Source organism: Hevea brasiliensis, chromosome 14, assembly GCF_030052815.1.
Source record: "Hevea brasiliensis isolate MT/VB/25A 57/8 chromosome 14, ASM3005281v1, whole genome shotgun sequence".
In the NCBI taxonomy this organism is placed as follows: domain Eukaryota; kingdom Viridiplantae; phylum Streptophyta; class Magnoliopsida; order Malpighiales; family Euphorbiaceae; genus Hevea; species Hevea brasiliensis.
The window spans coordinates 14,473,186-14,498,611 of record NC_079506.1 but is presented as its reverse complement, the minus strand read 5'-3'; the positions used below and the strand labels follow the sequence as shown (position 1 = coordinate 14,498,611).

The 25,426-nt window shown below is 32.4% G+C and overlaps 1 protein-coding gene across 1 annotated transcript; it reads left to right on the top strand.

The window, feature by feature from the left end:
* Positions 1-769: 769 nt before the first annotated feature.
* Positions 770-24,320, top strand: LOC110642228 (proline-rich receptor-like protein kinase PERK1). The gene is made up of 10 exons (XM_058134315.1): positions 770-927; positions 1,041-1,361; positions 1,478-1,567; positions 1,681-1,751; positions 17,462-17,541; positions 18,093-18,228; positions 22,506-22,670; positions 22,799-22,853; positions 23,740-23,817; positions 24,049-24,320. The coding sequence occupies exons 1-10, from the start codon at positions 897-899 to the stop codon at positions 24,318-24,320; spliced, it is 1,299 nt and encodes a 432-aa protein (XP_057990298.1). The 5' UTR covers positions 770-896.
* Positions 24,321-25,426: the final 1,106 nt, after the last annotated feature.

Here is a 25,426-nt window from a genome sequence, read left to right as displayed (position 1 = left end):
CTCTTCCCAAGCAAGCACAACCTTTGCATAATTCTAGTGGAATCTAATCATGCATTTCTGTCTAATGTTCTCAATATCAAAAAAATATCTTGTTAGGCTATGACTCAAGATTTTAATGTGATTTAATTTGGAATAAAATTTTTTCTAATTTGAATGTAAAAAATATTTCTTAATTGAATGAAGAGTTATTTTCTATTTAGAATATACTTCATATTTTAGCGTTATTCATATTTAATTGAGATTCTTAAATTTTTTTTATAAGCTAATTGAGATTCTTATATTTCTTTTACAAGCTAATTGAGATTCTTATTTTTTTTATAAGCTATATTATTATTATTAATAATAAAAGAACTAAAGCTTTATATTTTCACTTTCTAGTCTCCTGTGATTTTTTTTAAGACTGAATTTATATTTTCATTGTATGAAGTATGAACTACATTAAAAATATTTAGAATTTAATTTTCTTTTAATCTATTTAAGGAAAGTCTGAGAAAACAGAATATCATAGAATATTTCTGATGCATACAAAAATAATACTCTCTTTTTCTAAAAAAAGTGAGCTATCCTTATAATATAAATAGTGTGTCTCACATAATTGTAAAAGATGATACATGTACACCGAGTGTACATAATAATCTCTCCAAGAAAATAAAGCAAAGAGGTAAAATAGTTGTCTAAACTTATACCACGTAATTTCCAGCCTCTTTCCTCTTCTCTCAATTCTACGCCCCTTTCCTCTCAGGATATATATTAAATTCTTTTCAGGTTGAGAACAATGTCAAACCTAACCCCCCCTTCCCCCTCTCTCTAATAACTCTAACATCTAGCATACTTCTCTCCGGTTGCAATATTGCTAGCGAAACCCTACAACTTCTGATGAATATCGCTGCGAGGACATGATGAGCAGTACTCAGTCATTTAGCCCAGGTAATGTTTTGGCATAAACATTTTATAATGATAAAACCTGCTCTTTCAATTACATTTCTATTTAATAATGCCTCCATAAAAAATTGTATGATAAAAACTTGCTCTTTCTCAAGCATGTGAACCCAGGAAATTCGAATTTGAAGAACTAGCAAAAGCAACTAGATATTTCTCCAACGAACAACTCGTTGGCATTGGTGATTTTGGTGATGTCTATGAGGGATCCCTTCCAGGAGTTAAGGTCAATATTGCTGTTAAGAAACTTAAATATAAGCAGGATGAAAAGCAGGAAGAAGAATTCAAGAATCAGATTAAGGACTTTGGCATTGTGTCTCACCCAAATCTTGTTAAGCTGCTTGGTTACTGCTGTAAAGAAGCCAATAGATTGCTTGTTTTAGAGTTTGTTCCCAACAAATCCTTGAGATTTCATCTAAGTGGTGAGTATATACACATAATTTGGATTGTCAGTATATATTAGTGTCTGGGCAGCCGTAAGTATATGATTTTGATCTATGATTTTGATCGATCTTGCAAATGACAAATGGCATCATAGATGAAAATAGAAGATCAAATTTGAGCTGGTCAAAAAGAATGAAAATCGCCGTAGGCTCTGCGAGAGGTTTAGCACATCTTCATGACGAATGTGAGTATTCTTTATTTTATAAAATGAGAGATATATTTTCATTTTTCTTCTTTTTTAACATAATTAAATTATTTTATATTTAAATTTTTTACTCTCTCCGTATAAATGTTCAGGTTATCCTAAAATCATTCATGGAAACATCAAATCAGACAATATTCTCTTAGACAATGATTTCACACCAAAGGTACAGTATTTTTTGAGTGAAAAAAAAAAAGTTACAGTATTTTTTGTTTATTACATAAGAAGAAAGGTAAGGTAATTTAATAACAAATATAACTTTTCATTCATGTAAGTATTGATAATCTTACTATATTTTTTTAGGCATTTATTATATTTATATCCATCAAACATATGTTTAGCCATTCATTCTATGATATTACGTATATCCCTATGCATTCTTTAGCGACTTACTTTTTCTAATTTTTTTTGAACAACTTTTTATTTTCAGTATAAACTTCAAAATATTAGAGTTTAAAATTTAGGATTTTTAATTTTAGATTTTAAAATTGTAATTTTGGATTTTGTGATTAAGATATTATTAGTAAATGAAAAATTTTTAATTTATTGATGTTTAATTGCTAAATATGGTTAAAATATTATTTAGAAAGATAATAATGGCAAAGACCAAGAATTAATGAATTTGGTGCATCTAATATAAGCTCGAGCTCATATGAGAATGGGTTTAATTACCATTAGATTAAATATTTGTATAGAGATATGTGTAGAATTATTTAAAGTGTATATATAGAGTGCACAAATCTATGTGCAAAAATTCAATCTAACGGTAGATAGACGTACCTAATGAATTTACTTTAAAACATACAAAGATAGGAAAATATTTAATGTTTTTATGGGAAAGCTCATTGTTTAATGCTAAAACAAGCACAATAATTGCTTAGGGCACCTTTAACGGCATATCCTTTAAAATATAATGGAGAAACTAGGGTGCATCTTGTGGAGTTTTGAATAATAAGGAAATTGTATTTAGATGTATATGATATCATACAAGTGTATGAAGATAATAAAAACAAATAGTATCATTATCCTAACACCCCCTCAAGCTGATGACGAAAGGGATTGAGAATTCAGCTTGTTGTAGTGCTTTTCAAACCACTCAACCCAAAGGTTTGGTCATAATATCATCAATTTCATCTTCTGAATTGATGAATTGAACTTGCACATTGCCAATTTTGGACTTGCTCATGGATAAAATGATAGTCAAGTTCAATGTGCTTAGTGCGAGCATGAAAGATCGGGTTTGCACTTAAGTAAATGGATCCTATTTTATCACACCAAATGATTGCAGGTTTCAGTGCGGGAAAACCAAGTTCCAACAGTAAAGATTTAATCCAAATCAATTCTGCTATAGCATTAGCTATTTCCTTATACTCGCTTTCAATTGATGACCTTGCTATTGTTGGTTGTTTCTTGGTAGCCCATGAAATAAGATTTTTACCAGGGTACGCCACATACCCACTCGTTGATCACCGGTCATTTGGACATCTTCCCTAATCACTCTCTGAGTAGCATATTAAGTCACTTGGTGAATATTTGCAAAAAAAATTACCTGGCTACTTATATGTCAAAAATAGCGCAAGAGGCGCTTAATAGCTTGCCAACGCTCGGTGGTAGGTTGATGCAAAAATTGACATAGTTTGTTAATGGAGAATGCATTATTTAGTCAAGTATTAGATACTATAAGGCACCAACCATTTGTCGATACAATTCACCATTTTCAAAAGGTTTGCCACCTATCTTCGTTAAAGAAGGAGCTGTAGCCGTTGGTGTTAAACAGGACTTGCAGGATGCCATTTGAGTATGCTCCAAAAGGTCTGTAATATATTTATGTTGTGATAGCAATAACTCGGATGGCAATTGTTTTGCTTCAATTCCCAGAAAATATTTTAATGGCTCTAGATCGCAATTTGGGAATGTACCTTTTAGCTTGCATAGGAACCATTCAAGTTTGTTGCCATTTGAACATATAACTAAAATATCATCAACATAAATTAACACCAATAATGTAATGTTAGCTTGCTAATAAATGAACAAATAGGTGTCTACTTTTGATGCAGTGAAGCTAAGTGAGGTAAGGAATGAAGTGAGGCTATGAAACTAGGCCCTCAGAGCTTGTTTAAGGCCATATAGAGACTTTTTTAAATTGGCATACAAAATCTAGATTAGAATAATCAATATAGCCTAAAGGCTATTCCATATAAATTTCGTGGTCAGAAACCATGTGAAAAGGCATTTGAGATGTAAAGCTGCCATAGGTGCTAGCTGTACACTGTGGCAAGAGTTAAAACTCTTCTGACTATTATGATTTTCATGATCGGAATAAAAGTCTCAATGTAATCAACACCGCTCTGTTGAGAATATCCCTTAGCCACCAGTCAAACTTTATAGTGCTCTATAGAACCATCTTCTCCTTTTTCAATCCTAAAATCCACTTGTTAGCAATAACATTTTTATTTACAAGCCTAGGTACCAACGTCCATGTGTTATTCTAAAGGAGAGCAAAAATCTCAGTTGACATCGCATCTCTTCACTAAACAAATGGTTTTGCTTAATTAATGTATTTGGTTCAGTTTGGAGATAGTCTAAATTATGGGTGGCAATGTGGGCTTGTCTCTTTTGAAGAGTTTTGGGATGAAGGACCATTTGATGTGTGCAGGTGGAGTTAGGTGGGGGTTCAGTTGTATTGGGTTGTATGTAATCAGTAAAATCAACAAGAAGCTTAATACTAGTGGAGATCGATTTTGTTGGATTGGGGAGCGAGAAATTGATGAGGACTTTCTGCAAGTGCAGGGATTGTGTCAACTAATATTGTGATGAGTGAGTATCATTCTCATAAGAAATTGTGTTTACGTACTAAACTATGGTTGCTTAGATTATTTAGATTAATGAAGATTTATATGAGAACTAAAGTAAATAAAATGCAGCAATTTTAAATGAAATTAAAGAAAATATGCAATGAGCAAAGTATATAAATTCTTAAGCTAAGTAAAATTTAACTAAATTAACAATAGGTATGCAAGAACAAAGATTAATTGATTATAAAAGAGATTCCAGAGTTAGGGTTTATGCTTAAGACCAAATGGGATTTGGCTAAATTCATCCTATTTTTAAGAAAATCCATAGTTTAAAGGTGGCTAATTCTAATATCTTTTTATTTCTTTCTTAAGCAAACCAAAGAGTGTTTTAAAAAACCAAACCAATAAATCCTCTTAATCTCTAGTTTATCTCTAAATCTAGATAATTAAGTTCAAAACCTTGATTATCTATCAATGGTTTTCACCTCTTGGTCCTTCAATCAAAGATTAAAAACTATACCCAATGGGATCCAACACTAGGCAAGTTAATAAAGAACACAAAGAATGAATCAAAACCCATAAAATATCATAAATATGAATAAAATGCATCCAAATCCATAAATTAATTCAAAATATTACAACCCAACTTTGAAATCTTAGAAAAACTATTCACTCACAGTGATATTTACAATGGAAACTATCAAAAATAAGCAAAAGAAACATGAAATGGAGCTAAGAGTAGAAAAAGCCATGTGAAGAAAGTCCTAAAACTCAGATAATCTACAACTGCAATATCATTTTTACAAGAGAAAATCCAACAATAGCATCCTCCTCTTCTTCTCTTTCTTGTTGTCTTTTTCTTTCCTTTTCTCCTTATTATTATTATTATTGTTGTTGTTGTTGTTGTTGTTGTTACTTCTTGTGGCTACAAGGAGAAAATGATATATTTATGTCTCTAAAAGTTTACCCTAGAATAGGCTAAAAGGAGATAAAGATGAAAGCTACAAAAATGATGAGGTGTAAAAAATTTTTCCAAGTCAGCATGCTTTTTACGCCAATCAACATGCCCCATGTAAGAACTCATGAAAATTTCTGCTTCTCTAATTCTTCAAGCAGAATTTCTTTGACATTTTCACCATTTTAAGCTTTCAAATTATGTTGAATAATCTCCACTTGCATCTTTTCATCTTCAAATCACCTTAAAACCTATTGAAAACATTAAAATTCCAAAAATCAAGAATAAAATACTAAAATTAATAATTTAACTAAAATAAAGACTAAAATAAAGACTAAAATATTATAAAACACTAAATTTAAAAGGCAAAATGGATTCAAAACTACCATGAAATATTCACATAAAATAAGCGTATCAGAAACAATGGGTGAGGATTGTGTAGTTATTTGATGTGGAGTGGATGTATCAGAAGATGAGGTTGTTGTATTGGCTAGGGGCAATTGATGTGTGAGAGAATCAGCTACAAAGGGAGATAAGGAAGATAGAGGTGATACAGGTTATTGAAATAAAGATGAGGAAGATTGTTGAGGATCAGAATTAAGTGGAGGGACCACAGTTTGCAATTGAGGAGGAGTTTGTTCTTGTAGTACAAACCAAGGCTCTTACGTATCATGCATAACAACATTAGTAGCATGCATTGATGTAAATGTACAAGAGTGGTCATGAAACTTAACATGTCTTGCTAAATAAATATGACTTGCAAAAGGATCTAAACACCTATATGGAGCATGATTTAGACTTTGGTTTAAGTAGATGCAGGGCTATGTGTAGAATGAAAATTTGTGCCTATTATGTGGTTGAAGAAGAGGAAAAATAGTACCCAAAAGGCTTGAGATCTAAGTAGTTAGCTTGCTTTTGAAACAACTGAAAAAATGGTGATTGATTAAGAAGAATTAGTGATGGTAAATTATTGATTAATAAACATGCCATTTCAAAAGCAAAATTCCAGTACTTTAATGGTACTTAAGAATGAGCCAATAAAGTACCATTAAAGTTAACCCTGTATAAACCAAATGCCTTATTTTTTGTTCAGATTTTCCATTCTACTCATCAGTGTACGAGCATGCTATACGATGATGAATACCAATTTTAAGAAAATATTCATGGAGCTTTTGGTACTCACCACCCCAATCATTGCTTCAAAATTTAAAAAGGTAGGATAAACATTATTTTTATTGCTTAGCAAATAAATCCATGTGAACTAAGTGAAATCATCGATAAAGATCAACATGTAAGGATGATCTAAAGAAGACACAATAGGAGTTGGTCTCTAAACATTGGAATGAATGATTTGAAATAAGGCCATGCTCTTATTGTCAACAGAAGCTAAAGAAATCTTACTTAATTTTCCTAATGCATAGGAGGAATAAGGTGTGCAAATTGATGTTGAACATGGTAAATTGAAGTCTTTTATTATTGCAGAGAGAGTTTGAAAAAAAGGGTAACCTGAACGAGCATACTAGTCATCCATTGTTACACATTCAACTGCTAGAGCCTGTTTGGGTGGTGAACTAAAAGAATAAAATCCATTCTCACTTGGTCCCTATAGTAGCACTTTCTTAGTGCTCTGATCCTTAATAATAAATTGGTCAGGCCAAAATTTAAAGAAGCAAATGTTGTCCTTAGTGCATTTTTTAGTAAAAATTAGATTCTTGAATATGTTGGGAACACAGAAAACATTTTTTAAGAGCAAGTTACCATTTATTGAGGGGAGAGAAGAATTACCAATATGAGAAATATGTAGTCTAGACCATTACTGATGCGAAACATTAACTTTATTTTATTTTTGTATTTTAATAGGAATAATTATTAGTTATCCAAATTCAATTACGCTAATTATTAACCTACTTTATATAGATTTCCTATTGTATTTATCTTTACCCAAAACTCCTAGATAATAGTTATTTTATTCTAATTAGTTTAGGACTATCAAACCCTATAAATACCCCTCATTATATTAAGATTTTGTAACTTTGTTTATTTCTTTAATTTTCAATAAAGCTTCTTTGCTTTAATTTTTATCTCTTTCTTCTTAAGGTTTTGGATTAAACCTTTGTTGTTCTTTAGAGATTTTGTTCTTATGACAATCTCTACATGCTATACGCTGCATCAAGTGGTATCAGAGCAAGGATTTTAACTTCATTACGATGGCTAAAATTAGTGGTGGTGGTAGTCAACCTCGTGATGATGATCAGGGGTTATCAGCTGTTTGGAGAGCAATCAAAGAGTAGCAAAACTCTATAGCAGAAATTATGCGACAATTGCAAGAGATCCAAGAGCAATTGCTCATTAGGGTGAATGAATGTTGGTGAAAATAGGAATCAAGAACTAATTCAAGCTGGTGGAGTTAACCCTGGTAGAGCTAAACTTGATCATGATCTTATCAATCCAAAGGGAAGAGCCATGATGGATGATGATACAAGTGATGACGAGGAGATGGACTTGGGGTATGGTGCATGCCCAAGACAAAGGAGAGCTAGCCAAAATTTCCAACAAACTATAAGAGGGATGATGAGTTCAAATTGAAGGTGGATATCCCTATCTTTAATGGAGATCTTGATATTGAAGGTTTCCTTGATTGGTTAACTGAAGTAGATCATTTCTTCAAATATGTTAAAATTCTAGAGGAATCAAAGGTCAAAGTAATGGCCTATCGATTGAAGGGTAGAGCTTCCGTATGGTGGGATAGATTAAAGGAAACTAGAAGGCAAGAAGGGCGTAATCCAATCACTTTATAGAGGAGAATGCAACAATTGTTGAAAGGAAGGTTCCTACCATCTGATTATGAGCAATACCTCTTTGAATGTTACCAAAATTGCTCACAAGGAACCTATAGTGTCAATGAGTAAACTATAAAATTTTTAAAGTTGGCAGCAAGGAATCACTCAGCTGAGACTGATAGTTAACAAGCCACAAGGTATTTGAGGGGTTTAAAGCCTTCAGTACATAATAAAATTGGCATCCAGATGGTGATGAGTGTTCAAGAGGTTAGAAACTTAGCCTTGAAAGCTGAAAAATGGTGATAAAGCAAGAGCCTTTTAGAAGGTATGAAGAAATAAATTTACAACTAAAAAGGATAAAGGGAAAACGACACAAAGAGCCTAGTTTATGTGACACCAATGCAGAGAAGAGCAACAACAAAGCACCAACAGTTAGAGGTAGTAAAGGCACCAATTCTAACCTAAGGTTTCTAATCCTTATGCAAAACTTGTTGTATTAAGGGCCACAGGTACAATGAGATTGGGCATCATTCTAATGAATGTCCTAAGAGGAAATTAGTTAATATAGTGGAAAGGGAGCCTGAAAATGAGGAAGAAGAATTTTGTGGACCTGATGGGGATGATGTTGAGGAAGAATATGAGCAAGAAGTAGGAGTTTATGTGGTGAGAAAATTGATGCTTTCACCTAAAGTAGAAGATAATACACAAAGACACAAACTCTTTCACACTCGATGCATGGTGAATGGGAAAATTTTTAATTTAATCATTAATGGTGGGAACCAAGAGAACATCATCAGTCAAAGAGCTGTCTAAAAACTCTAATTGACACCTGAGGCATATCCACATCCTTACACTATAGGATGGATCAAGAAAGTTGGAGGAATTCAAGTGAACGGGCATTGTAAATTTCCTTTCTCTATTGGTAAGTATGTTAATGAAACTTATTGTGATATTGTTGACATGGATGCTTGCCATATTTTATTAGGAAGACCTTGGTGGTTTGATATTGATGCAAAGCACTCCAGTAAAAAAAATACGTACCTAACAAAGCTTCTAAAGTGGAGAAAAGGGATTTTTTCTCAATTACTAATAAGCCTTCTAAATTTGTAGCGAAGTGCAAGGAGACTAAACAGGTGCATCTTTTAGTGATAAAGGGCAAGGAAGGAAAGAAAGAGGAGGAGCTAAGGCAATTGCCAATGTAGGTGAAAAGCCTATTAGAGGAATTGCATGATGTGGTTCCTGACGAATTACCCAATGAGTTGCCACCCATGAGGGATGTACAACACCATATTGATTTGGTGCCTTATGCAAGCTTACCAAATCTACCTCATTACAGATTGAGTCCTAAAGAAAGTGAGATTCTAAGGGAGAAGTTAGAGGAGCTATTATAAAAAGGGCACATCCAAGCTAGCATGAGTCCTTGTGCTGTGTTCGCATTACTAAAATCAAAGAAGGATAGGAGTTGAAGGATGTGCATTGACAACCAAGCTATTAAAAAATTACTATTGGTTAAAAATTCCCAATCCCTAAGGAATGGCTAAGGAGGGATTGGTCATCTTCACCAAGATTGATCTAAGGAGTGGTTATCATCAAATCAGAATTCGTCCTGGAGATAAGTGGAAGACAGCATTTAAGATAAGGGACAGATTGTATGAATGGATAGTCATGGCCTTTGGGCTAAACAATGCACCAAGCACATTTATGAGGCTAATGAACCAGGTACTTAGACCTTTCATTGGTAAATTTGTAGTAGTGTATTTTGATGATATTATTATCTTTAGTAAGTCTCTTAATGAGCATATGAGGCATATTCAATAGGTACTTAAGGTGTTAAAGGAAAACAAGCTATATGCAAATTTGAAGAAGTGTATTTTCATGACTAGTAGCTTGTTATTTTTAGGATTTGAGGTGAGTAAGGATGGGATTAATGTGGATGAAGAGAAGGCAAGGGCTATTAGAGAGTGGCCTACCCCTAAAACGGTGAGCGATCCATGGTCAAACAACCTTTTATAGGAGGTTTATTAAGCATTTTGGTAGCATTGTTGCACCTATTACTAAATATTTGAAGAAATGGAATTTTGAATGGGGTGAAGAGCAAGAAAAGAGTCTTGCCTTGATTAAAGAGAAGCTATGTATAGCACCTATGCTAGTTTTTCCTAACTTTGAGAAATTATTTGAAGTTAAATGTGAAACTAGTGGTGTGGAAATTGGCGCTGTGCTTTTCTAAGGAAAAAGACCAATTGCCTTCTTTAATGAGACTAAGATAAAATGGTCTACTTATGATAAAGAATTTTATGTGGTTGTAAGGGATTTAAAAACATAAGAGCACTACTTAATTGAAAAAGAATTTACACTTTATACCGATCACTAACCATTGAAGTTCCTAGGAAGGCAAAAGTAAATTAGGAATGATATGCATGCTATGCGGTCAGCTTTTGTTGATAAATTCCCATATAAGTTGATTCACAAACTAGAGCAACAAAATGTAGTAGCTAATGCTTTAAGTCAAAGGGTAGCCTTGATTAATTAATGTGGAGATTAAGGGTGTAACAGCCCGATCCTTCTCCAGTTAGTATTGTCCGCTTTGGCCCATGGGCCTCACGGATTTGTCCCTTGGGAGGTTTCATTCCCAAAAGCGCGTTGACCAGGTGAGGAAGGCTCTTACATATATGGCCCAAATCTTTTCTTCCCGTTTCCGATGTGGGACACGAAGTTTCCACCCCATTGCGTAGCTGGTTGAACAAGCACGTCCCAACCCCATCCCTGGGTCGTGACAAGCCCGCCAACTTCCGCTTGGTGCGTCCTCGCACCACACACCGTACTAGAGGGAGTCCAGCTCTGATACCAAAAATGTAACGGCCCAGCCCACTAGTAATATTGTCCGCTCTGGGCCGAAGCCCTCACGGTTTTACAACGCATCACTAGGGGTTAGGAACTATCAACTTATGAACCCAGTATCTCTCCCGTGTTTTGTCGATGTGGGATTTGCCTAGGGTGTTACAATAGACCCGCTGTCAGGCTTGTAAAGCCAGAAATAAAGTAGGCACAATGGCCAGTAAGTAGGCATATAGCTTGTAGAACAATCATACCAGACATATATTGTCAGTTCATGATTTTCTCGGTAGGCAGTACTGCTATCTATAGTCCCTAATTGGTATACCAATTTATCCAAACTAAATAAATAAGTCTAGGTATACTATGGGCAATTAAACATTTTTAATTAATTTAGCACTATTCACTGTTACTATTTTCTAGTACGGTTCATTAGTACCATTAATTTCATATTAATAGGACATTATTCCCAATTTACATATTCATATCATTTTTAATATTTAATTTTCCTTATGAGTATTTTAATTATCATATATAGCATTTTTCCCATGAACCTTTCTTTAGGTTCATGTTGATGTGTTATCTTTATCTAGGAATTTGACTAGGTTAGGATGTCTATTTAGTCACACTTCCTTCATAACAATTGCTCCTCTATGTTTAAACTTGAATTTCAGTCTTTGAATCACTGAATTTGGGGTTATAGAACTCAACTTATGGTCAAAATACCATAACTGGTCCGTTTGCCTCTAAGCTGTCCAGAATTTACAATTTCTGGTCAATAAACTTTGACCAGTCATTTGATCATTTTATTGTCATTTTTAGACTTAGGTTCCTTCACAAGATATGTTCCTCTATGTCTTAGGGACTCCCAGGTACAATTTTATAATTTTTCAAGCTTGGTATAGTGAGTTATAGTCAGTGAATTAACCTGGACTCTAAGTCCTATAAGAGCAATAAACAACTTCAGGGCAGTTTGTTTGACCCTCTTTTTAGGGTCTTTACACTTAGAATTTGGCAAAGGTGTCTGAATCAATGTTATAGCCCTAAGTATCATGTTTCTAGATCATATTAGCACATCTCAAATGGAATTTCCTAGTGGGAGTTATGGCCAAATGAACACACAGGTATCAAATGGCATTCTGGGTTCAACTTAACATTTTCTAGATTTCAATTCCTAACTTTGGCTAATATTTTCCCTAGGATGCAATGGTTTCTAGAGCTTGGTCAAAACATAAAAATTGTTGTGCTATGTCTTATAAAACTTTTGGCACTAGTTTCACTCAATTTGCAGCTTTGGACACCAAGTTATGGCATTTTTGCCAAAACTGGTCAAGCATACCAAAGGAACAATATTTTGGACAATTTCTGGGTTAACAGTTTTAGTGACTCAAATTGTGCTAACAATTTGAATTGGTTAAAGGCAAAAATGGGTTAAGTAGTCCTCATGAAAAGTGTAGCCCTATGTCTAAACTTTCCATGGGTGAAATTTTAGGTCATTTGGACCAGTATAGAGAGAGTTATGACCAAATGAACACGTACTGTTCATTTGGTAATTTTCTGGGTTGGCAGTTTCAGTGACCCAAATTGTGCTACCAATTTGAATTGGTTAAAGGCAAAACTGGGTTAAGTGGTCTTCATGAAAAGTGTAGCCCTATGTCTAAAATTTCCATGGGTGAAATTTTAGGTCATTTGGACAAGTATAGAGAGAGTTATGACCAAATGAACACGTATTGTTCATTTGGTAATTTTCTGGGTTGGCAGTTTCAGTAACCCAAATTGTGCTACCAATTTGAATTGGTTAAAGGCAAAACTAGGTTAAGTGGTCTTCATGAAAAGTGTAGCCCTCTGTCTAAACTTTCCATGGGTGAAATTTTAGGTCATTTGGACAAGTATAGAGAGAGTTATGACCAAATGAACATGTACTGTTCATTTGGTCATTTTCTGGGTTGGGTGCAGGGAAATCCGAATTTGGACAGTATTTAGCTCAAGATTTGGACAGAATTTGGGTATGGTTTCTTCATGGAAAATGGGCTATTTTGGGTCTAGTTTCACCTCCAATTGGCCTCATACCAATTGGGGTTACACAATTTTATTTATGGCCTAAAATGTACACTGCCCTCAACAAACACAACCTGCAGAAAATTGACACTTCCAAAACTCAATCTCCTCCAACTTTCTTACTTCAATTTGTATGCAATACACTTCTATAAGCAACAATCTCATCCCAATTAGGTCAAATTTCAAGCATTTATACAAAATCTCCAAGTCATGTACACAAACCCTAATTTCCAAGTTTCAAACTCAATCAATTCAATCCCTTTTCACTTCTCATACATATAATCATATCAATCATCATCTCTAAACTCATTTACATTATTTGAAATAAAGCCCAATACATTTCATGGCTCCCAAAATTTGGGGACATCATGGGTTCATGAATTTCTTGTTAATTTCTTGAAATTTCCACTTATCTCAAGTCACTTTCAAGTATTAAAAGAAGAAGGAAGGGAGAAAAGCACTAACCTTTTTGGGTGTCTTGCCAAACTTCAATTTCTCTTCTTCAAATGGGTATCTAAAGCTTCCTTATGGAGTGGGGAGAATTATTTGTGAAGAGAGCTATGGGTTTTGATGGGTAAATGAAGAGGAAATCAAGTTTTAAGCTTGATAACAATGGTGGGGAGGGAGAGACCAAGGGAACGGCAAGGAGAAAGAGAGAAGAGGAAGAAGAATGGTAGGTGGGGTTTTGTCTTCTTGTGTCTATTTATATACATTTATGTGTACTTTATTTTTTTTTAAATTTCATAAATCTATTTCCTTTCTTTTCTTTTCTTTCCTTTTCTTTTCTTTTCTTCTTCTTTCTCTTCTCATTTTTCAAATTCAAATTCATAAAATTAATTTATGTTAATTATTCTATTTCCAAATTTTAATTTGACATTTAAGTCAAAATTCACCTCTAGGGGTGAAATGACCAAAATACCTTTCATGGTGCTCATCGGATTATTTTTATTTTTTATACCAATTAATAAATTCTCTAAATTTTATTTTTTTTTTCTCTACATTTTTCCTATATTTTCTTAACATTTATTTCTTCAATTTATGCCACCTCACTATAGTCTAAGTGTAGTTCCAAACATCCTGACTATCCGAACAGACATTAGTCATCGGAACAGTAAAATGTACGGACTACCTACGGTGAGGGCGTTACAGAGGGATTTGAGCATTTAAAAGATATATGTGGATGATAAGGATTTTAAAATAAGTATGGGGAAAATGTATGCTAAACCAATCCCATGATGATTATTTTGTGCATGATGGCTATCTCATGAAAGGTGGACAACTTTTTCTTTCTCGTACATTTATTCATGAGAGAGCCAATAGGGATTTGTATTTAGATGGCTTAGCAGGACATCTTGGAAAGGATAAGACCATAGAAGCTATGAAAAGTAGATACTATTAGCCTAAATTGAGGAGGGATATGACTTACATTATTTCTAGATATTATATGTGTCAAACATCCAAAGGATAAACACAAAATATAGGCCTTCACATGCCTTTACCCATGCCAAATGCAATATGGGAGGATCTATCGATGGACTTCATGTCAAGTTTACCATGAACTCAATGAGGCATGAATTTAGTTTTGTTGTTGTTGATAAGTTCTTTAAAATGGCATATTTTCTACCTTGCAAGAAGACAACAGATGCAACTTCTATAGCCAAACTATTCTTTAGGGAGGTTGTATGCTTACATGGAGTGCCCAAGACCATCACATCTGATTGCGACACCAAGTTCTTAAGTCACTTTTGGATCACTTTGTGGACATTATTTGATTCTTTATTAAAGTTTAGTAGCATGGCGCATCCCCAAACTAATGGTTAAATGAAAGTGGTGAATAAAACATTGGGTAATTTGATAAGAAGCATTTGTAAGGATGGACCAAAGCAATGGGACTTTGCCATAGCACAAGCTAAATTTGCTTACAACAATGCTATCCATAGTACTACGGGAAGGACTCCATTCTCTATCATGTACACTAATATTCCTAATCATGCCTTAGACTTGGTAAAGCTTCTAAAGGTTCCAGGTTTGAGTGTATTTGCTGGAAATCTTACTGAACAAGTGCAAATGGTTAAAAAGAATGTGAAGAAAAGGCTTAAGAAAGCTAATGCAAAGTACAAAGAAGCTACGGATAGAAATAGAAAATTCAAAGTATTTGAGGAGAGAGATGAGGTCATGGTATTTATGAGCAAAGCAAGGATTGTTGGGGGCCACCATGAGCTTAAACAAAGGAAATATGGTCAATTTAAGACCACTAAGAAGATTAATAACAATGAATATGCTATTGATCTTCCATATTGGATAGGGAACATTTCCAAGACCTTCAATATGGCTGATTTGTACTCGTATCTACCTGATTATGCACTTAAGTATCCAAAAACTTGCTCGAGGATGAGTCTTTTTTCAAGTGGGGGTGAATGATGTGGAACATTTACTTTATTTTATTTTTCTATTTTAGTAGGAATAGTTATTAGTTATCCAAATTCAATTAGGATTTGTTATTTTCCTATTTTATCTAGATTTTCTATTGTATTTATGTTTACCTAAAACTCCTAAATAATAGTTATTTTATTCTAATTAATTTAAGACTATCAAACCCTATACCTACCCTATTATATTAAGATTTTGTAACTTTATTTATTTCTTCAATTTTTAATAAAGCTTCTTTGCTTTACTTTTATCTCTTTCTTCTTAAGGTTTTGGATAAAAACTTTGTTGTTTTTTGGAGATTTGTTCTAGTGACAATCTCTACACGTGACCCGCTGTGTCAATTACCAACATGAAGTTGATCTAAGCCTTTGTATTCATTTGTAGTTTGCAAAGTAGAAAGATCAGGTGTTGCAAACTAGAAAGATCAGGTTTAGTATGGAAATTTGCCATTGTCTCTGGGTACCAGGTAGTAGCCATGCCCCATAAGAGGGATTATTCATCGGCGGTGGTGTGATATGACCACAAGAAGCATAATTGGCTAGTGGAATGGGCTGTCGAGACGGAGCATAATGCCATCGGCACCTATCAGCATCTGATTACACCATCCACAAATCTGACATGGGCCTCGTGGCCGATTGCCACCTCCAAAATTGCTACGTCGTGGATAAGATGGATGCAGAGGTGTGGGCAATAGTGGAGTTGAAGAATTACTTTTAAAAACCATATTAGCCATGGGTGGTTCTTGAGTACTTTTAACCAATATCTCATGAACAATAAGCTGTCCATGCAATTCCTAAAAAGATACACGTTCAGGCCGAAGATTAAGTGTAGTGATAATTGAATGAAATTCCACACCAATATTAGTAAATGATGGCGTTAAAATCTGTCAGAGACAAAGGTCTCTCAGCGAGAATGAGTTCATCAGCTAAGGCCTTGGCTTTTTGGAGATATTCGAATACTGATAAGTCATTTTTCTTGAGTTCCTGTAACTCAAAATGCAGTTAACATTGAAGTTGGCGATTTTGGGAAGCAGCACCAAAGGCATTTGAAGTGCTTCCCACACATCAAGAGAGGAGGACAAACGAATGATATAAGGGAAAATTTCTTCAGTGAGAAAGGAGAGAAACCATGTTAAAGGCGTTTGGTCTTTCTTCAACCAAGATTCATATGCGGGGTTGAAGATTTGTTCCGTATTGTTGGTAGGATTGGCAATAGTTTTCGGTGGAGGAGATGAAGGAGAAAAAGAAATAGGGATCCAAAGAAAGGTAGCGGAAGAAGTACTCGTGATTGCCGAAAAAGAGAAGTGCATATATATGATATCATACATGAGCTGTATATATATACAAGGCTGTCCAAAGATAAGAACTTGCAACAGAAGAGATAAAGATGAGAAATACAAATAGTATCATTATGCTAACACATCTAATATGAGCTCGACTCATATAAGAATGAGTTTAATAATTGTTGGATTAAATATTTATATCAAAATGTGTACAAAATTAATTAAGATATATATAATGAGTGCACAAATCTAAATGCAAATATTTAATCTGACAATTATTAAACTCATTTTAATATGAGCTCGAAATTATAGTAGCCACATTTGAAAAACTAAACGAGCTCATTAACTTCATATTTTAGAGCAAAAAAATTATATACATAGTAGTACTTAACTCTATTTAAAAGAAAAAAAAGCTAGCCAATTTTATTAAAAATATATTCAGGAAAAATAAGCATATATACGCCACCCAACTAGACTCGATTAGTAGACCTCCCCGATACATTCATTCTAGATCGACACATGCTAAGAAAGAAAACCTAGAGAAAGCATGGTACAAATGATGCTCAAATAGACCAAGACAACCAAAAACAAAATCATGAGATCCGCTGGTTTTGTTCATTTAACTCCTGGGTACTTGGTTTGTATGTTCTGCCCTAAGGCCCTACGTTTGTAATACTTAACTGTGTTATGAGTCCAGTAAATTAATCTACCAATTTACTTAACATATGGATTATTTTTACTTAGGTTGCAGATTTTGGGCTTGCTAAAATTTTTTCAGAAATTGGTGTCAGTCACATCCCCTTTGATCAAGAAGAAGATAGCGTGTAAGATGTTTTATATACTTTTTTTTCCTTGTTCACTCTAATTACATGGTTATTATTTTTTGATTTGCTTCTAAAAAATAGACAAAAAAAAATTAAAAAGAAAACTAAGGATGTTGGAATTCTCAGCCCTGATCGAAGAAATTATATGCCACTCTTACTATTTTTGTAGGATTAATAAATGAAATAGTAATCAAATTAAAAATAAATAAGTATAAAAAACTGTTAGTAATTTTTTTAACCACCAAGTAATTACTATTCTATAGAATCTACTTATATACACTTGTTTATACTCTGTGATCAAACGTTTATTATATAAACTTCGTACAGGTTAGAGCACAAAATCTGTACTTGGGTTTGGACATAACACGCTTTCATTAAAATAGTTTAAGTCATTATGACTTGTTATTTAAATGATCCTTAAATTTCTTTTCTTTGGCATGTATGACAAGTCACATTCCAGCAAAGGATTTGCAGATTTATGGCTAGCAAAGATTTTATCTTTTTTAGAAAATTTCTTAATGCGATTGTTCTATATATTTTTCACCATGCAGCTATATAGATCCAGAAAATTATTATTTTCAAAACATTTTTGAGAAGTCGGATGTTTATTCCTTTGGTGTTATACTTCTGGAGCTTATTACTGGAAGAAGATTATTATCGAAAGGCCAAGTTGATATCGTGAATTGGGTAAGCCGCGAAGTCTATACATTTTCTTTTTCTCTTTCCAGCAAAAAAAAAAAATCATGAAAGTTATATGATCTTGTACCTTATTTTAGTTGAGAATCTATTATCGAGTGTGTTGTCTTCCAGGTTAAAGTGAGATTTGATATTTACAATGCTTTAAGGTGAGGTTTGGTCTTCCTCAATAAAAAAATAAAAAATAAAAAAAAAATTACATGTATTTTATATGTTCTATTAAAGGCTTAAAGTAAAAAAATTACAAACATTTTTCCATTTTTACAATTTCATTCCATTATTTTAATTTTAGCACGCTTATTTCACTTTCAAATATTATTAATAATTTTGTTTAATAGTCAAAATTAAAGCTAGAAATGCTTACATAAAACTTGCTATAGGTCTCGATATGAATTCATAATTAAAGTTAATAATATTTTAATTATAGTCATATAAACTTTTTAATTTATTTTTTAAAATGATATTTTCATTACAATTAGTTATCATGTAGGCAACTTTTGCTTTAATTTTAACTGTTGAATAAAAATTTAATTGAGACACTCATAAAAATTATAATTAAAAGGATAATGCAAAACTGTAACAAACAAAATATTTCATTTGTTATCATTATTATTTTTTTTTAGTAATTTTATTACTCGTTGAAAAAGTCTTGACCCAAAGTCCACTCCGTGCAATGAAGAGATTGTTGGGAATCTGAAGGGTGCCATTCTCATATTGAAAAAAGATAGGTTGAGTGAGAGACATATAAGTAGGAAAAATCTATAAACTTATTACCTTAATGTCTTGGATTGGATGTAGTGTCAAGTCTATAAGTGTTTTCTTTTACAAGACCCATCAAGAAACTAGGCTTTTCAGATATCTAAAAAGTGGTATTTGAGTAGGAGGGGGAACAAACCCAGCAAGTCCAATGTAGAAGAGATTCACACTTGAGAGGGAGATTCACACTTCAATGTAGAATTCTTACATTGGAAAAAGAAAGGATGAGTGAGAAACATAAAAGTACCTTAAGGCTTTGGGTTAGATGTGGTGTTAAGCCAATGAGTATGTTTTTTTCCAAAGCCTATCAAGAAAGGATTTTTCCCTAGGCTTTTTGGGCTCCTTGGATATCTAATAGCTTTATTTTGGTCTAGACTTGTAATATCTGGGTTTTGAAAATTTTAAAAAATAATTAGAATTAAAATTTATATTTTACGATTATTTTTCACATTAATTTTTTTTTATATAATATATAAGTTATGTGAGTTCAAGGCCCACATGAGTGGACAGAGTTGACAATTTTTGACATGACCCCATTAGATGACATGACTCGACACATAGTTAAACGGTTTTGAGTTTAGCATAAATAAGTTTGAGTCAAAAACCCATTTATGACACAAAAAATAAGGGTTTAATTAGGTTTGACCCACTTAACCTGATAAGACACCAAATTACTCGTTTATTTAATCGGATTGATAGATTAACAGGTTTATTTTAACCCATTTAAACCTATTATGTTATTTAGATATTAAAATTACATAGTTTCATTTATAGAGTACAAATATAAAGAGCTAAACCTACACCTAAACCAACACATATTCAATGCTACAACTTCATCAATAATCTTATCGAACACAATTATGTTGTGAAGCACATATTTACAATTTAAATATTTATTATTAACTTTGTTATTTGGATGATAGTCGGATATATATTTAGATGATGTTTGGATATTTGGTTGACTTTAGATAATTGAATATTTAGATGATTTTTTAATATTTAAGTGATGTTTATATATTTTGATGATGTTGCTTAATATATGTATTAGAAAGTTAAATAGGTTAAATTTGTCGTGTCATATAAGATTTATAATGACTCATTTATTTAAATGGGTTAAACGTGTTGTGTTGTGTCGTATGACATGTTAATGACCTATTTATTAAATAGGTTGTATCGGTTGTGTTGTATAACCTTTGTTATAAACATATTTGTATAAGGGTTGAACATTTTTGGGTTGGCCATTTTTATGTTATTCATGTAGGTTGACACCATACATTTATAGCCTGCCAACATGAATTGCCAGTCTAATAATTGCATGTGAAAATTAATAAGAATAATAATAATTCTTGCGAGGGGTTAAGGGAATGGCAAATAAATTGAGTGTAATAAATTATCTCTCTTATGAGAAAATTCTAAGTTTGATTGATGTTATGAAGCAAAGTTCTAACCAATGAATTTCTAGCAAGTGATATTACTGAATCTGTTGAAGCTAAAAAAAAAAATGTAGATTTAAAAATGTGCGTTTAAATTTTTAAAAAAAAAAAAGACATATTTAATATGTTATGTTATTCATAAATTTAGTAGAATTATTCTACATTAGTATAAGGCAACCTATATCTATATATATATATATATATATATATGTTATTCATAAATTTAGTAGAATTATTCTACATTAGTATAAGGGAACATATCTCTCTCTCTCTCTCTATATATATATATATCTGTCTATATATATATATATATATAGCAAATTTCGCATAAAAAAATTGTGAAGATAGATAATTAAAAATCTATGTTCAGAGATGATCTAAGCTAAGATAATAATCTTCTTTTTTCTTTTATTTAAAAAAAAAAAATTTTTTTCTACAACACTACCCTTTCAAAACTGGCTACTTATGTGGCTCTCAAAAGAGTTCAAACCGCCAAACGAAAATACAGGAATAAGCCGTATTACCAAATTCCATTGATGGAAGATTATCACCTATAATTGAAGATGAAAAGTCTCTAACTAAAAGAGTCAACAAGATTGTATTTGGAACTGTGAAAGAGCTCATTAAATGAGATAGGAAATTAAAACAAAATCCCACTAACACTGAGTTTTGATTGAAGAAAATAACGAAAGTTGAGAGGGAAATAACCTTATTTTCCACTCAATTTATGTTTGGTTAAGGATAAAATAAAGGGGAAAAATTTTGGAAGAGAAATAAATGTTAGATTCTATTCCCATTTTCTATCTAAATTAAGGAGAAAATGGGAGGAAAATGTTTAAAATTATAAAATATCCCTATATCTTTTAGGTTCTTTTTGAATATTTAGGGATAGAATTATAATTTTATTATGCAAAAATAACTTTCCTTATAATATTTTCCTTTTCATATCCAAATATATATATATATATATATATATATATATATATATATATATATATAAGTTATTTCCCTTCTTAATCATTGTCTTCTTTTATTTTTTTTCCATTATTTTCCTTCCTCCCATCCAAACATAGTGTAAGGTGGAGAAAACAAAACTCCAATAATGACGAGCATAGGGCCCTAATATTAGCTAGAGAATTTCATATCTATTTCTAACTGATACAGATATGAGAGTTTATTAAAAAGATAACAAAAAAAAAATTTTAAAAATAAAAAACAATTTTGAGGTAACCACCTGTAAGAAACTCACCCACGGCCTGCCAAGGAAGAGATCTAATGGAGTCAAGGGAAAGAGAGGAAAGGAGAAAAGAAGAGAAAGAATGAGCATATATATGTTAGCATAAGGAAAATTACTATTTAATAATTAATTTATATATTTTTAAAATATGTTAGTTGGTCATTATTATTTGATTTTATAAATAAAATAGTCTCGTCATCTGATTTTTTTTTATATTTAATTATTAAATTTATATAAAATAGTATTATTATCCTTATAATGATACTAAATTTATCAAATTTATTCATTTTTCCTTCTTTTCCCTCCCATTGCTCTATCCATTTTATTTCTCTCCATTATTCCTACATTCATTATCCCAGACTAAAGATTCACAAAAATTAAGATTAAAATAGAAAATCATCTGCCTTCAAAACACGAATCATAGGCACAAATGAGAAGGATAATAGCAAAACAGAGTTCCCCAGGAAATTACCTCTCGAAGTTCCAATTTTGCTAATTGGTTTGCTCCTGCCACATTGGAATTTGGACTTTTATCTTTCGAAATCCATTGGCCTACATAATTCACTGGGTCTTCCCAAAAAAGGACAGTTACATAATTTAATTGTCTTATGAGATTTGTGATGATAATAAAGAAATTAAATTAATATTATGTGATTTTTTTGTAAAGAAATAAAATTGATATTATGTTTATTTTTTTATATATATTACATTTGTGTGTCTTAAATTTATATGTATGTGACCAGTGTTGTTTGTGTTGATTGTAGTCTTATCTTTTGCAACAAAAAAAAAAAAAACAAAAATTATAAGTCTGTCGTAACATTAACAAACGCTATACTATTCAGGTGAAGACTCGAATAATTAAAGGAAATTCAATAAAAGTGGATTACGATAGTTTTGTTGATTCTGCATTGAAGGAATATGATAAAAGTGAAATGAAACGAATGATTTATTGTGCTGCTGCTAGTCTATATGGTAAATCTTCAAAGTCTCGGCCAACAATGGAACAGGTATAAATTAATTCACATATCAGACTTTATTCGATTAGATGTTAATCGTCTTTTAAAGCAATTAAAATTCGAGAAATTATATAATAATTTTTTTTTTTTATGTATTTTATCACTGTTATGCAATGCAGATAGTTGGAACTCTTGAAGGAAAAATTTCTTGTGAGGAATTATGGGTTCTGGAAGGTAACACTTCCCCACAAAGTACCATTTATTACGATATTGATTCTCATGAAAATCATATATGACTTGCCTTCTTTGGGATGTTGATTCATTTAATAAAAAATGAGAAATTTTCATATTTATTCACGATTGTATTATTTCACATTATTTATAATTTAAAGTCTTCTTTGGCATTAATGATCAAAGTATTTTCGGGCCAGTTTTCATGTACTAAAACTAAATCTCATCTCCGAATGATCTTTAAGGGTGTAATCCTGGCCTAATGCATTCATAATAAATAATCTTGGAGACTAGAGTGATCTCTAGTGGAGCTGAATCTTTATAAAGAAGGGATCCATCCTTGCCAACAAGGCTAAGTCTCATCTTTGGGTGTTTTAGGGGTACACTTCCTATATCGGCCTCATATATTCAATATAAATAATTCTAATGTGCTTCTCAACAAAGTTAAATCTTAATTCATAGGGGAGAGAGGCTCTTATCCTATCAATTGGACTAACATAAATTAAAATATTTAAATTTTGAATATAGAGTTTTGGCTGTGCTTTAATTTTTCTAGATATATTCTACATCGATTATAAATTTCACATCTCAATCTTGGACGATGTAGAAAACATAGGATTGAAATCGGAATGTGGCAATCACAGAGGTTTTATTATACCTATTTGACAAAGTTTTCATTTAGACAGCTCGCTTAATTTTGCACTTGCATAGTGTTTTTTTTTTTTTTAAGCTGTATTTGCATGAAAGATAATATGTGGTAAATTTTTCGAGGAAGTGCCATGGAACGCCTTCCTACTTTCACATATATATATATATTTGAAATTTAGATCTGTCCGAATATGATAGTTTGTTACATGGAGGGCTTAATTATAAGCAATTCTATAAATAGTTAATACGGGAAAGGCGTCAGAATCCAGATCATCAAAAGCGGGAGATATGTCAGAAACAACTTCTTCTCCTTTTCAAGGTATATTAATATTTTGCAATTTGAATTTCTTATACTTCTTTTTTGACATCTTTTATATATATATATATATATATATACACAAAACTGATAACAACAGCATTTAGAGAGGAGATTAAGAGTTGGCCGTTATTATTTCTTTGTGAAAGTTTTAAATTCCATATGTTTTTAATTAAATACCAAATGCAAACCACAGTACCGGACAAAAATCTGATGTCTTAAAATAATTTACAGAACTCAAGGAAATAACTGAAGCTAGTAACCTGCATTGGAGCAAAGCAACGTCATCACAAGGAATAGAACCAGAGATTATGCAGATTCAGGAGATGCATGCAAAAAGTCATTACTCTGCTCTGGAACAGGCTGCTACGCTATCTGAGACGTCACTTGAGGCTACAGCTCACAATGTAATGCCTTCTTCAAGGCTTATGAAGGTTTATCATATTCTGAACGAAATCATGACGAGAATTGGAAATCCAAATATGAGTACAATCGGGGTTTGTTGATGCATGCATTTTAGATCATCATTTAGGTGTAATTTTTGCACATAATTTACCCTTATTCATTGCTATTATTTTAGATATTAGTATATATTTAGTCAATTTTACAATTTTCACATTTCTTAGTTTAATTTTTGGAATTTATTTGTTTTGTAGGTTAAATCTGGAGAAATTTGATGTATTTTGATCAGAGTAGCCATTTGGAGGAGATTAAAATCGAATTGCAAAAATTTTGAAGTTGAGTAAAAAAATGGCCGAAAGCGACACAACCTGCAGCACAACCGAATTAGCTTATGTCGCAGGTTGTGTCGATCGTCAGATATTCACGCCGAGAGCGACACAACCCGCGACACAACTGACTCGGCTTATGTCGTTTTTACTGGAAAATAATTGACGTGGCATTTCCGTTACTCCAGCTTTTTACCTCACTTTTTCTGGATCCTTCCCCCTTTTACCCATTCTAGAACAGTCCCTTAGCCTATATAAAGCCTCATTTTATCATTATCTTGATATAGAGAGCAAGGGAGGCATTTTTAGAAAGATAGAAAGAGGGAAAGGGAGGAGCATCTTCTGCATCTTCTTCCAGCAGCAGCAAGGATCACGTTTCTGCACTTTTCTGCAGAGATCCTGCTGCAAATCTGCTGGGTTTTTCTACCCCTTTAAGCTTACATTTCCATTATTTCTTCATTTCTTCATTTGGGTTTGTCTTTAAACAATGATTTGTGAGTAGTTGATTGAGATTCTAGAGATGGGTTTGTAAATATTGATTTGTTTTGTGGTTTTGAACTGATTTAGCCATTTAAATGAAGATTGTTATATTTTGATTTATTGCTTGTGTGCTTATTTCCTTGCTTGATGAATGGGCCCTCATTAAGTTAAGTTTTAATCCTTAATAGATGGACTGAAAAGTGAATATTGGGGATAGATAATCTTGCAATAAACTTTATTTTCTTGGTGTTAGAAATAAGCTAAGAAGATTAAGGGGAACTTTCCAAAAATCAATTAGAGCTTTAAATGGGTTTTTGTTAGGTTTGAAATACCGTGAAAACAGGGTTTGATTTAATGAAAACCAATTTTGAGATGCTTGAAAAAGGTTTCAAAAATTTAAGAAT

Bases quoted from the DNA above. Each gene is read 5' to 3' on its own strand.
- LOC110642228 (XM_058134315.1), top strand. From the start codon at position 897: ATGATGAGCAGTACTCAGTCATTTAGCCCAG. The intron at 1,362-1,477 runs GTGAGTATATAC...ATGGCATCATAG, and splicing joins CTTGAGATTTCATCTAAGTG to ATGAAAATAGAAGATCAAAT. The intron at 23,818-24,048 runs GTATATTAATAT...AATAATTTACAG, and splicing joins AACTTCTTCTCCTTTTCAAG to AACTCAAGGAAATAACTGAA.